We start from the raw sequence: 14,131 nt of genomic DNA on the forward strand, positions 1-14,131 counted from the left end.
CCGGAATCCCACGGGGAGGGCCTAGGTGAGGGGACAAAGAGCCACCTGTCACAGGGCCCAGGCGGGGACTGCGCACCCTCGAGGGCACTCACGTTCTCTAGGCAGGTGCTGTCTTTGTCCTTGTGCAGGTAATGCTGCTGCCAGAAGCGCAGCAGGTTGTGGAAGTTGTTGAGCAGGAAGCCGGGATACTTCTTGCTGTGTTCCATTCGCTGCAGCAGCCGCAGGTACAGGGGCAGCCGCTCTTTCCGTCGGGCCAGCATCAGGATCACCAGGCTGGTGTTGAGGCAGCTGACGTTTTCCTGCAAGGACCAGGCCGTCTGGGTCAGGTGGGTGCCAGCAGCCCCAGGGGCTCCCGGTGGACCTGGGCTGCCACTGGGCAGGGAGGCAGGTGTCTCTGGCAGAGTCCACAGGCCATGTGCTGAGCTGCCCCTGCACAAAGCTGACAGAAAGCTGGGGAAAGGAATGATGCCAGCACTGCCAGCATCCACCCTAAGCACCGTCCCAGTCCCTCACCCCACCCACCCCACCCCGGTGGGAACATCATTATCAGGCCAGTTAGAGCCACTCTTCCTCTAGGACCAGTTCAGGTGCCGCTTCTTCCCGGGAAATTCCATCCCTGGGCGGCTAGGCACACGCACCAGATGCAGGCAGCTCACCTTCCTTCACTCAGCACCTGACTGCCAGCTTCACGAGGGAAGCGTCTCGGTCTGTTTTGTTCACTGTGCGCCCCCAGCCCAGGGCCTCGCCTCGCTAAATGTTTGTTAGATGAAGGAACAAAAGAACAACCTCTAGATGTATAGTATTACCCTGTTTTAAGAAAGAGGGGTGTGAAGCTTGGGGAAGGGACAGCCGCACAGTTACCTGGTGCGGGAGGTGGGAGTCAATATCAGGTCCAGCCCCAAAGCCTGCACAGCAGGCGGGGCTCAGAGCACCGGGATGGGAGTCAGAACTCAGTGCCCAGCCCAACTCTGCCCTGAACCATCTGTGACCTTAGAGACTTGCTTTCTCCCAAGGCCCCTTCTGTAAAATGGGGCACTGATCCCTTATTGGACAAAGTCCTCAGAATAGCTGGGAGGGTTTCCTAGGAGCCAAGAAGTGGGTCTCAGGGAAGGCACTTCCAGGTGAAGGTGGCTCGGGGATGAGGGTACCTGTTTCCAATCTCCCCTCCCTGCAGCGGGCCTGTGGAGCCTCTCACCTGGGTCAGCGTCTGCACATGGATGATGTTGATGAGGCGGAAAAGGAAGGACATCTGTGTGGGAACCTGGGATATGTAGGCAAGCAGACGGCACTCGGACAGGACCTCCGCAACTGGGGACAGAGGCAGAGGTGTGAGCAGTGGGCTCAGAAGCTGGTCTGGGGCCTGACATCCAGCCTTCTAGTCCAGCCCCCCTTGGGCCCTGACTCTGAAGCTGGGAGGCCCTCGCTGTCAAAAGTACTGCAGAAGCCTGGCTGCAGCAGGAAGAAATCTCCAGCTGCCCTGCCAGCCCCACTAAGCCTGAGCTCTCATTAGAGGCCCCAGCAGGAGCTCACCACGACCTTTCCTCCAGTCACCCTCTGGGACTGCTCTCCCCGAGGCCCTCCCCAGGCTTCACCACCAGGGTCCCCCCTCATCCCAGGCAATTCCAGGCCAGGGAGGAAGAGTGTGTGTTGTTTTTTATATTTTTCTGGCAACAATTTTTTTTACCTTTATGAAAATGTTGCACATGCTCATCAGAGGAAGCATGGATAACCGAGAGAAGTAAATGCAGCAAAGAAAATCAGCTGGACAGCCACCGCCTTGATCCCAACTACATGGGTGTTTGGTGCAGCTACTTCCAGACATTTGTCTCCTTGCTAGAGGCTGGGTGTTTGACACCAGTGTGGCAGCCACACTGGACTGACTCACCCAGGCATTACAGCTTTTTCCTACCTTTCATGTCCACCTGGTTTTCAAATCGGTCCAGGGACAGAGTGACGCAGCGCACCAGCATGTTGGAGTCTACCAGCGAGCTGTTGATCTGCTTCAGGAACACCTGGAACTGGAGCAGAGCCTGGACTCAAACGGGAGGTGGTGGGCTCATGGCTGGGGATGGCCAAGGCTCAGGGTGTACAGTCACAGCAGGGCACCCACCTACACTGGCCCAGCTGTTTCCAACCAGAAGACCAAACTCAAGACAAACTAGGTGACCTGTTTTCACCTCCTTATAAGCAGCCCCAGGAAGAGCTCAACCTAGATCTTGACACCATGTCCAGTGCGTTTTACACTAAAGGCCCCTCTCATTTTCACTTCCACTAGTATGAGCTGGGTTCTGCCACACCCCTACACCACCCACTGTGAGCTAACACAGCAGGCCCAGCCCTGCCCCTCTGGGGCTCATCACAGTACCCACCACACTGCACGAGAACCACTTCCACAGCCCTCCTGCTTCACCCTCACACCTGCCCATGAGCAGCTGAGACTATGATCCCTGTACACCCAGGGTCTAGCACAGTGCCCGGCACAGAGCAAGGGCTCATGAATGTTTGCTGATGACTGCCCACTGACTCCCCAGGACTCTCTAATTTAAAACCAGCACCTGGAGACTGGCAAGGACCAGGACTCCAACATCACTTCCGGACAATGCAGCAAACCCCATGGAGGAGCCCTGGGTTAGACTTACCTTTGCATCAGTGTTGATGTATTTATTGAATCTCTTGAATGCATCAACATTAAACTTCATCAGCTCCCCCAGGAGGTCAAAGTAACTCTGCAGCACGTCCCTCGACTTGCACTCACTGTCCACGATGCAGTACAGGATGTGCTGGGGGCAGGGAAGACAGGGTGAAGGAAGGAAGGAAGGTGGCCGGTCCCTGAGGCCAAGAGCACATGGCCGCTGCCCCTAGGCTGCGCTCATCTAAGTTGCCCACCACCTGCCTCCCCCAGGCCTGGCATGTAGCTCAGACCATACAACATTTGCTTCAAGCAAGCATCCAGATTGATGGAACCTGCTCCCCTGTCTAGATTCTCATCTGAGGATGCTGCTGGCAACAAGGGCAGGGCCAGGCCTGACACACCTCACCAGGAAGTGAGGGTGGGGTTAGGTACGTAGCCACAATCTCTCTCGCCTGCCCAGGTCTGAGCTAAAGCCTCTGCAAGATGGCCAGGGATCTCCAGCTCCCAGGCGTGGGGAGCTGTCTCCAGAAGTAATACTGGCCACTGTCTGAGTACTGAGGCCATTCAAGTGAAGCAGAGGGTTTAAGGACACATGACACATTTGACCCCATGGTTTGTCTTTGTTAATGAATGAAAAAGTTTACACTAAAATCAATGAATTTTTATCATGAACATAAAGCAATTTAACTCCCTGATAAAGTTTTTCTATGACAGTTAAACTGTTTCCTCTTTCTTTGTCCTGAAATTGTATATACTAATATTGATCAGTTGTTTCCCTTATGGATTTTATAATAATTCATGGGTCAGTTTTCCTGTTTGTATCCCCCCTTTTTTTTAACCAATTATAGCTTTGGACATTTTGCCCTTCTCTGCTTTATAAATTTTGCTTTCTCTGCATTCAATAAAGGGAAATTAACTTTTAATCAGCAGCAAAATATCCTCAGGGTCAAAAGGTCTTGCCTGATAACTTTATAGACTCTTACCATCCCTCAATCACCCGTTAAGCACCCACGGGAAACCCATTGTTAAAACGCAGGGGAAATAGTAGGGCAGTCTGCACTGCACTGGCATTTTGAGATGGAGAGATCTGGTCTGCTTCTGACCAGCTGTCTAGGTCTCGGGACAGGAGAGCAATACACAGGGCTGGGGGCTGGGGGAGGGGACACCCGACACCCTGGCTCCTCCGGGCCATTACCTCCAGAAGGCCTCGCTTCAGCAGGAACATCTGGTCTGCATAGGAGGTGGTCCCTCGGAGGAAACTCTCCACAGCCCGGGCTTGCCAAAACCTGCGACCCAAATGTTGACCCCTGGCCCACGTGGCTAAGGCTGCCCTCTTCTGGCCCATGTTCCATTGACCAAGGGGCTGGGAGACATCTGCTGCCTTTTCATTTACCCAACATTTACTGAACATCTACCAGACATCAGGCCTCAGACTGGGCACTGGGGACACATCAAGAGTTTTCATCCTCATGGTGCTGACAGCTCAGCAGGGAACAGTCCTTTATATGGCTCTGTCTGGAAGGAGCTGTATGTCTCAGAGAAGGCGGCATATGATCAAAGGGCTGGCCCAGCGAGTCACATGTGAAAACACACTCTAGGCTCTGCCCTTTCAGGGGAACAGGAGGATACAGGAGAGGATACAGGCTGGGTATGCAATCAGGACCCCCACACGTGTGTGGATGGGCTACTGAGTTCACGTCTGATGGCCTGTCCTAGACAAGAGGTCGGTGATGTTGACTGACCCTGGAGGGCAGAGCTGGGATCCCTGGGGGGAGTCAGGACTAGGCAGGCTGAGCTGATGGGGACCCATGTGCATGAAGCCTACTGACACTCACACCCAGCCTTGATGGAATGCCTCCCTCTCCGGCTACTCCCGTCCACAGCCTCTAAGACTCAACTTAGATGAGTCTCAGGAACTCTGAGACACCCTCCCTGTCCATGCCCACCCCACCAGAGCCCAGCTAGGGAAGGGCTTTCCTTTGCTCCCACAGCTCCTGGGACAGGGCCTTTCCACACTGCGATCCACACACAGGTTTCTTTTCCTGCTTGTTTCCCATAACCCAGGGAACTCCATGTGGGCAGGGACAGTGTCTCCTACTTCTCTTCCACCTGTCCAGCACCAGCACAGACTAGGTGCTTGGTGAATGCTTGGTCAATTCTTGAAATGCACTGCTGGCACGCAGCAGAAACTAATAAGTATGTGCTGAGGCAACACAAGGAGAGAGGCTAGTCAAACGCCCAGCAACCAGAGGTCCGGGGTGGAAGCCATTGACTAAAGGAGGTATTTCTAACAGCATAAGAAACACTTGGCTTTGGGTCCCTCAGGAGTGGCAGGTGTGTGTCCCAGACCTACCTGAAAGATGACTCGGCTGGCTCCTTCTTCATGACCTGCAGCAGACGAGTTAACAAGCCCCTCTTCCCATCACACACCAAACTCCTGAAATAGACAGGGACACTGGCAGATTGGAGGGGCTGTTAGGGCCAAAAAACTGTGTCTTGGGGCCCTGGGGCTGGGTGTCTTTGCTGGTATAGGTGGGGACATGGGGACACTTCCAAACCTACAGGATGTCCTCCTGCTCTACCTGGGTCGAGAGTACCCCAAGGACTCATGTAGTCTCAGAAAAGAATAGTCAAATGCACTCGCACCGCACCTCGGGCCAGCTTTCCCTTCCCAGACGCACTGACAAGTGATCAGAGACCAGAAACACATCCAGAGTCACATATGGTTCAGAACTGCTGGAGGGAGGGCTGTTTACAACAAAAGTGGGTTGAAACACCACAGAGGAGTCTAGCAGATAGGGCAAAGTCAGTGACTATTGTGGGACAGGCTGGGAGTACCCTGAGCCCCAGGTTGAGCTCCAGCTGGCACTGGACAAGTACCCAAGCTTTTGGGCCTCCGAGTCCTGGTCTAGGAAGCAAAGACAATAAATGAGGAAACGACTCAGGCTGCATCATGGGGGAGAGAGGATCAAGGAGGCTGGGCTTCTGAGCCTTTAAATTCCCTCTTCAAATAGGGTAGCTCTACTTTTATCCACTCCAGGCACCAGGGTGGGGCTATATTCAATCTCACTGAACAAAGAGTTCTGCTGCCTTAAAAACAAAACAAAACAAAAGGCTGGAGAATTACAACTACTATTGCTGGATATAATTCCCCCAGCCCTGACCCCTGTGGAGCCTGTGACCTCCCTGATCTGCTCCAGAAAGTGAGGCAAATATAACCCAGCTGAAGGGACTTTGCAGAGGGCAAGAAAGGAGAGTGTCAACAAAGGTGAGTGACAAGGGAAGGGACAGAGCACATATGACCTTTGACAGGTGACCTCTCTGAGCCCCTGCTGCTCCATCTGTCAAGTGGAGGTGATGATGGCACCCCGCTCCGAGGGCTACTGTGGGGCTCCAATGAGATAATGCAGTGATGTGAGGACACTGCCTGGCATACAGGAGCCCTCGGGATGCCGCAGCAGCACCTGGGTGCAGTCGTCTGTGATCCCCGGGGCACACAGGCAGCCAGGGTGGGCTGTGGGCCACAGCTGCATCCCACCCATGCTCACCTGTCAGTGTTGAGGACAGCTTCCACCTCTGGGATGTTGGCCTTGAGAGAGATGGCACTGAGCTCGTTCAGCTCTTGGTTGTTGAGCAGTAGGTACTTGTTCCTGAAACAAACATTTTGGAGGCGTAAAGGACAGGAGCTGGGGCTGCTAAGTCAACACTGGGCTAGTCCCCTGCCCATTTCCTGTGGAGAGTATCCAGGAAGTCCCCAGGTACCGCCCCCAACACCACTTACCCCGAGCCGGCACTCTTGGCAGGGCACGTGGCCCGCAGCGCTCAGGCTGTGGGAGCCTCCCTGGCCCCCATGCCCACCCTCTGCTAGCCACAGCCACCAACAAGGTCCCTTTCCTTAGCATCTCTAGGCTTTTTATTTTTTTTTGCCACTGAACACTATTTAATTTCTCAAAGCCACTTCCAACTCAATGATGTCCAAATCAAACTCATCATTTCACTCCTCAAACCTGGCCCTATTCCAGCATTCCCACCAGTAGGCCTGAGTCAGCTGTGACACTCCCTCCTCCATCCTTCACATGCTGTCATCATGAGGACAGAACCAGCTTCCTACATGGTCTCCCCACAGGCATCGATCCCACACAGCACCCAGAGCAATCTTCAGGAAACTGGAACCTGACCATGTTACTCCCATTAAAAACATTCCCACAATTTCACACTGCTGTAGAATACAAAAAATCCAAGCTTATGCACATGACTCATCAGATTTAAGAGTCTGATGAAAGCTAGGGACCCAATTCCTCAGAAAAACAGGGACTCATTCAGAACATACTGGTGCCTTTTTCAGAGAGCTGACATACTTCCTGGAGCTCAAGGCCTTCAGACAGAGAACCTCTCAAAAAGAGTGGTTAACATGATCCAGACCACAGCAGTGAAGAGAAGGCCCCTGAGGCCACATGTCCTCAGGCCATGTCCCATGAACTTAAAAGAATTTAAAACAATACTTAAAAATCAGGACCTTTCACAAAAATCTTAGTTTCTGGCTTTCCTTGAGGGAAAAACTCAGAAGCAGTGCAACAGCAGGCCCGGTTTCCTGGACATCAACAGCTGGAAAGAGCTAAGCAGCAGCTGCCTATGTGTCCCAGCTCCCCAAGGTCTCCCTAATGCCAAGGTCAAGGGTCAGCTGCCATTCACCCCTTCCCTGCACTGTTTCCTTAAACAGAGGATCATTCTCCTACATACTCTGCATCAAAGGGTGAAACATAAAAAATGAGAGGGCAGAATGTGTTTCAGTGAAAATGGGAGAGAGTACATTTCCTCGTGCAGGTGAATAATATTCTATCTGCTCAGTAAGCGAACACTCAGCCCACCTGGGCCATTCGAGGTTCCCGCCGGCCCCTGTGAATAGCCACACTGTCCACTCCTGGTTCAGAGAGACAGACGGTGAGAGATGTATTGACTCTGAAGGATAACAAGGGGCCAGCAACTTCCTCACTCACTTCCAAGGTGGCCATGAGGGCTAAGGGAAAACTCAGCGTGGTGCCTGGCATAAAGGAAGCGCTGGACAAGCGGCAGCTCTTGTTAGTGTCATGGAAGTGCAGCCCCACGTGGTAACACTGAGGTGACCGCGGCTCTCACGGCTCCCAGGTCCTCCTCCTGAGCTGAGGTCACGGATGCAACAGAGAGGAGGTAAGACAGAGGAACGACTCTCCTTCCAGGGATGGCTCGTACTTACTCGTGGTGGTCGCTGAAACTCTGGAGAAGCCTCAAAAACTGTATCTTCAAGGTGATGTCCTAAAATACATGTGCATCCTTGATGTTAAAACCATAGTCACAATGCTCCAAAGGAAAACAAAAGGCTCTCGTGAGAGTCTGGGCGTCACTCTGCTCCCCTGAGCCTCTGTCCTCACTCACAGTGAGGATGTCTCTTTAGTCAAAAAACCCTTTGTTGAGAACCACATCTGACAAACAGCAGATTAAGCTAACGTGGGCCCCTCCTGTTAAAAACACCCCAACGTACTGGGTAAAAAGTAACTGAAATTATTTTAAATCTTATGCTTAGTTCATAAGAAAGAAAGGAAAAGCCCCTGGAACTAGAAAAGAAGAAAGGACCGAGTTTAAAGCAGCAAGCACAAGAGCTGATGGCTGGCAGCTATGGGCAGGGTGGAGAAGTGGAAATGAGACTTATTCATGCCAGAACTTGGGTTTCAATGCTCGGCAGGGACAAGACAGAACCATGGGCCCATGTAAAGCCTGCGGAGTGTATACATTTGGTGAAAAAAAGGTTAGAAAAACCCCACCTACCAGCTTAGAGAGCTGGTAAAGAAGCCTGCCTCTGCCAGGGTGCTGCTGTGGTGCAGATGAACCCCCAGGTCCCAAAGAGGACCCTGGGCTCATGCTACTAGGGCAGGAGGGCAAAGATACTCAGCGTGAAAACCTACCCTGGGACACTGGGCCCTTGCTGAAGTTCCCGACAGACAAAAGTAAAATGTTCTGTAGAAATACTTCCAGGGCCTGGCTACACAGGTACTCACAGGGAAAACAAGCCCCATGAAGGTGACCTCTCTTTAAACATTGCAGAACACCAGCCAACACTCCACTTGGAGGTGAGTCTGGCGACTCAGACAAGATTAGTACCCCACAGCAATTCAAAAAAGACCATTAAAAGAGCATGTTATGAATAATTACAGAGGTAAAGATTTAAGAGATAAAATATAACAGAAGAACAAAATAGTAATAAATGAATAAAAGACCAAGCAGTTTTTGGCAAATTTCCAGACAGAATGTCTAGAAATGCAGAATACATTCACCTGAGGTTAACTCAAAGGATGGGCTGAAAGTCCAGTCTGACAAAACCAAAGAGAAAAATGGTAAGCCGGGAGATGCAGCACTGAGGAGAGTCCCTAGAACATGGCCTGGAGACCAGAGACGACCCATGGCACTGGGCCCTGACAGCTGTGCGGCACTCTCCCCCTTGTGCTGATGGCCAGTGATCTTTTTGCGAGAAACAGAGGCTCAGAGATTCAGTGACTCATTCAAGCTCTCCCAAAAAGCTGAGTGGCACAGCTGGCCTCCCGACTCCCAGTTCAGCACTCTCTAGGGCACCGTGTGAGAGATCAGGTAGAGGTGAGCCCACGGCCCTTAAAAAAAGAAAATATCCTAAAGCACTTCAGGATTCTAGGAGTGGAGTCGGTGGCCCTGTCTGGAGGGAAGTGAGCGCCCCGTCCCGGAGGTGTACAAGGGGAAGCTGACTGGAGGGCCTCAAAAGGGACTTCTGGGTAGGTGGAGGGTGGGGTCACATCCTTCCCCAAGGTAGCTTCCAATTATGGGATTACACAGACTGACTTTCAGTTTCTGTTCTACTCTCAAAGAATGGCTTTTCCTGGCAAGTAAAGTCCATCTGTTGTTGGGGTCCCTGCTCACCGGGCTACAGTCACAGTTCTGGTTGTGACCATGGAGGACAAGGGCAGATGCTGAATGCTTCCTCCAAATCAGCTTGTCAAACAAATTATTCAGCCCAGGGATCAGCTTGAACTCTGCGATCATTCTGTGAACCTGGACAGGGTAGGAAGGTAAAAGCATTAAGACAAATGTGCTGTGAAGATCTACCAAAGCCTCAGCACGTACGATGCTTCTTCAGGACAAAGAAAGCCACAGTCGGTCAGGATTGCTGAGGTTTAAAGAAAACATCCACACTCACTCCACCCCTCACCATTGCTCCCACTACACACAAACACACCTTTAAACTCTTTAGAAGGAGATACTAATAACTGGTAAAATTAGATGCTTCATGGAAGAACCCGAATGTTCAGGATCAGAGGGGAGAAAAGGTTCATTGATACTTACTTATACCTTTTTATACAGAACTAAGTGAATTATTGATTTATTAAAAAAATTTTTTATACAACATAAAACAAAGTTATTACTACTTCTCAGAGCTATCTGTTACAGATAAAGTCAGGAGCACAGCGGCAGCGACCACCAATTCCCATTTTACAAGGGGAAAGGGAAGTTCAGCAGGGCTGACATGGGCCGGGGTGGAAATGTCACCCTAACTCAGGTGTTCTGGTCTGAAAGTCTGTCCTTTCCCAGTCTACCACAGGCTGGAATTTATCTTGAGAGACTAGAATATGATCAAGCTATGGCTCTGGGCAGCATTCTTCTCTGAGCCCGAGCCCCTGGATGGAAAATGAAGGATGATGAAGCTGTACATGAAAGGACTCAAGAAGGCATGTGGTGGAAGTGCAGGGTCAGAGTTACAGGAAGTGCTAAAAAAAGTGACTGCTGTATTACTCTCATTAGCACCAGAGGGATGGAACTTATGACATTTGGTGAGCATTTCCAGTCTAGTGATTTCAAGTTAGCCAAGACTGGTCAGAGAACCTGGCCCGAATCCACAATAATAAGGCCATTCCAAGGAGAGCTTTCCGTGAGGCCTGGTCAGAGAAACCTCTCCTCTTGCTGTCCTAGTCTAGACAAAGTCTGTGAATCCATGTCTCCATGGTGCCTGGCACACAGTAGGAACTCAGTAAATGCTAAGTGTGCAAATGAGGACATGCCGGCACAACACTGGTTCTCAGTAAGGTGGGATTCTGAAGTCAGCTGATGGCCCTCCCAAGGAAGCAGTGGCCCCAGTCATAGTTTAACTAAAGACCACAGTGATTCATTACAAACTTGGTAACAGGAAGGCTCAGGGAGCAGGAACTGTTGTGGTGAGGGGACAGAAGAGTCAGGGCAGCAGAGTTTAAATCCTGGCTCTACACACCTGGAGACTGAGAGCACGGCCCTTTTCTGTAACCTGGTTTCTCAAGTACCAAGTGCGGTGGGGGTCACCACCTGTTGTATAACTTAACCAAAACCCCCCAAAATTAAAAAATGAATGACTATAAAAGAGCCTCAAAAAAGTAAAAGCCCTCAACACATGTAAGACATCATGACTGATATTTTTATAAGAAATACATCTCACACAGAAGGAAGAAGCCCCAGGGCTGTGGACGTCAGGGTAGGATCTCATCTGATGTTCTGGATTTAAATACTAACCACAGGCTGATGACCCCCAACTCCAGGTGCAGGTAACCCAAGTGCCAATTCAAACAGACATCTAAACCTAACTTGTTCCAAATGAACTCCTCACCTTCCCCTCTAAGCCTGCCCTCCACTTCTTACCCACCAGTCTTAACCATCTCAATAAATGGCAAATCCATCTTCCTACCAGCTTAAGCCAAAAATCTTGGAAAGAGTTAAGGAAGTTACCTTTAACGCCTCTCTCCACTTAGGCTCACATCTGACCTATCAGCAAATCCCACCTGTTCTGCCTTCAAAATAAATCCAGAAGGCAAGCACCTCTCACCAGTCCTAGCACCAGCACGCCGGCCCCAGCCACCACCATCTCTTTCACACAACAGCCAGAGCATGACTTCCCATTTCACATAAACACCAAAGTCCTCAAAGGGCCTATGAAAGCCCGCTGCGACCGGCCCCGCTGTGACCCTCAGCCTCCTCTCCTCACTGCTTCTGCCAGTCCCTCCCCCAGCTTCCTTACTGTTCCACCAACCCACCAGGCACACTCCCACCTTAGGAGCCAGCTCCCCCACTGGGTAGGCTGCCTCGGGAATTGGCAGGTCTGGCTCCCTCATCTTCCTCAGGATACTGCCATGCCAGATGTCACCTCACGCAGCCAGTCTTTCTGGCTCCCCTCTCTAAACTTGCTCCTAACTTGATAACTGCACCCAGCTCACTCAGAGCTGTGTGAGTGCAGCGTCTGACTCAAAAAGGTGCTCAAGGATTCACTGTTGAGTGTCCAGCTCCCTCTTTCCTTATTCCCTTCTCCTTCCATGCCTCATCTCACCCCCAGGAGAATGGTGCAGGGAGCAAGAGAGGACCACTGCTCTGTCCGAATAGGAGTGCCGCACCCTTCCAGAGCAGAACAGGATTGCCACACCCTTCCACCCTCCTTCTCCTCCTTGCTCCTCCCTCTGGGAACTGCCTCACGCTCAGGGAACCTCAGCATGTCTGGAGAGCCCCTGTAGCTGCCTAGTTTTCATAACTTGATAAAGCTCTGGCCCACTACCCGGAACGCTGACAAGACTGGCCACTCCTCCAGTGCATCTACAGGACAGTCATCTTGCCAGACATCGGCCCTTCGTTCTGCTAACACGGTCAGCTAACAGGACCAAGCTGCCCACTCTGCCCTGGGCACCAATGCTGTCTAGAAATGCTGCCCATGGCGAAGCACAGTGAGAAGACTATGACCTCTGGAATCAGACTGGCTTCCTGACGTGCAAAACAGGGATTAGAAACACAACCTCTCACTCTGCTGGGTTAGAGACACAGCCACTTTGAGAGGCAGCCTAACGGAGTGCCTGGCACACCTCGAGGGCCAGGAAGCACCTGCTCCTGGCCCCTCCTGTTCTGAGATGGTGGGGGTCCCACCTGGTTTCGCTGACGCCCCATCAGCAGCACGCAGAGGACATAGAGCACTTCCAGTTTGTACATGATCTCATGCATAATCTTCATTGACTGAGGCAGCTGGGTCCTAGTTGAAGTGTGAGGCAGGCCATTCTCCTCAGACGCCCCTGGAGGAGGGAACACAATGGAGGCTGAGACAGCCACCAGGAGAGAGGGTTCAAGTCACTGCTTTGAGGAAACATGCTTCTGCCCCTCAAGCCTGCTCTCAACAGGCCATTAGACTGGGTCCTGAGCCCATGACAGAGACTTTGAAAGCCACAAAGCTCCCTCCAGGCCCCCAGGGGCAGAAGTTTAGAAACTTAGGAACATGGACTCTAATTCTACCCCATTAACTTTAACACACAGTAGAAATATTCTGACACAGCCAATACAGTAACGTGGTCCATCCCTTCCCCCATATGCCTTTCTCCTGCCACCATCAGACCCCGGCCCCCTCCACCCTCCACCCCTACCCCAACGAAACTGCCCAGATGTCTAGCAGCAAATTGTGTCAAATTCTCTTCAGGTCACAAATGACTCTGAGTACCTGGTCCCTCTGCATAGATTCCACAAGAGACACCGCTAAAAGACTAAAAGGGATCCTTTTTGAAGATTTTTTCCTCTTCTTTTTTAAAGAAGAACCATCTAAAGTTTCCTAAGGTTCAACTCCCTAAAGCAGACTAGGCGTCACAATTGCTACTAGTGATACAGATGAACACTTCATCTACTAGCAGATTTTACTTCCATCCAATTTCAGTGTTAGTAACAGCAGGAGCAGCTACACAATGCTTAGGGAACACTTAATATGTGTCAGGCACCGTGTTTGGGCTTTAGGTAAACCATCTCATTTATTCTACTACCCCGTTGACAGAACAGCCTCAGGGGGTCACACAGGCCACGGTGGAGTGTACTCTCGGGAACGTGGTGGAGCAAAGTGACGAAGACTGAGGGCTCTGGAACGACAACTAGCTGGCTGTGCGACACTGGGCAAGTCACCTCCTCACCGGGCTTTCAAGCGCTCTGTAACACGGGAAGAACAGTAGTGCAGTGGTCGGCTAGGTCCCCATGAGGAGTGAGAACTCAAGGAAGTCCAGCGCCTGAATCCTGGGAAGCCTCACTCTTAGGTCCCTGTTGTGTTAAAAGGTCAGAGTAGGGAGACTTTAGGATTTACTTCCTCTCAGTTGTCCCCATCTTTAAGGTGAAAGGATGAATCAGTTACTATTAAGGTCCTTTCAAGCACCTACTGGAACTGCTGCCCTAGAGGCTTTTGTGAAGGCCAGAAAATCTGTGTGGTACAGGGCAGTGGTTATGAGACATTCGGGTAAGGCATGTGCAGAGTCATGATTCCCATACGGTGACATCATGACATAAGAACCTAACTTCCTGCACCCTACAGACATGAACTATCTTTTCCAGCCATGTTATGTCACTAGTATAAAATCACAACGCTGGAAGACGACCAGCCGCTGAAAGAAGTATGACTGAGAGGCAGCACAGCCCAGTGGTTACGCGCACTCTCTGGAGCCAGACTGCTGGATCTGAAGCCCAGTTCTC

General features: G+C 51.4%; 2 protein-coding genes across 4 annotated transcripts in view; one reads left to right on the forward strand and one right to left on the reverse strand.

Moving 5' to 3' along the window:
- LOC116658005 (60S ribosomal protein L29-like) overlaps positions 1 to 14,131 on the forward strand; it is an 801,314-nt gene that overhangs the window by 669,407 nt on the left and 117,776 nt on the right. The gene's annotated exons all lie outside the window — the stretch shown is intronic.
- TRPC4AP (transient receptor potential cation channel subfamily C member 4 associated protein) overlaps positions 1 to 14,131 on the reverse strand; it is a 62,004-nt gene that overhangs the window by 980 nt on the left and 46,893 nt on the right. The window contains exons 9-18 of one of the 3 annotated variants that reach the window (XM_032462160.1): positions 12,563 to 12,729; positions 9,554 to 9,685; positions 7,866 to 7,924; positions 6,181 to 6,282; positions 4,986 to 5,069; positions 3,828 to 3,918; positions 2,640 to 2,780; positions 1,910 to 2,018; positions 1,196 to 1,308; positions 93 to 299 (exon numbers count right to left, since the gene is read on the reverse strand). In XM_032462160.1, the coding sequence (XP_032318051.1) occupies positions 93 to 299; positions 1,196 to 1,308; positions 1,910 to 2,018; positions 2,640 to 2,780; positions 3,828 to 3,918; positions 4,986 to 5,069; positions 6,181 to 6,282; positions 7,866 to 7,924; positions 9,554 to 9,685; positions 12,563 to 12,729 (1,205 nt within the window). Of the gene's footprint in view, positions 1 to 92; positions 300 to 540; positions 751 to 1,195; positions 1,309 to 1,909; positions 2,019 to 2,639; positions 2,781 to 3,827; positions 3,919 to 4,985; positions 5,070 to 6,180; positions 6,283 to 7,865; positions 7,925 to 9,553; positions 9,686 to 12,562; positions 12,730 to 14,131 lie in introns of those variants that run through there. The other 2 variants (XM_032462161.1, XM_032462162.1) reach the window with 2 other exon arrangements.

Source organism: Camelus ferus, chromosome 19 (genome assembly GCF_009834535.1).
Source record: "Camelus ferus isolate YT-003-E chromosome 19, BCGSAC_Cfer_1.0, whole genome shotgun sequence".
Taxonomy (NCBI): Eukaryota; Metazoa; Chordata; class Mammalia; order Artiodactyla; family Camelidae; genus Camelus; species Camelus ferus.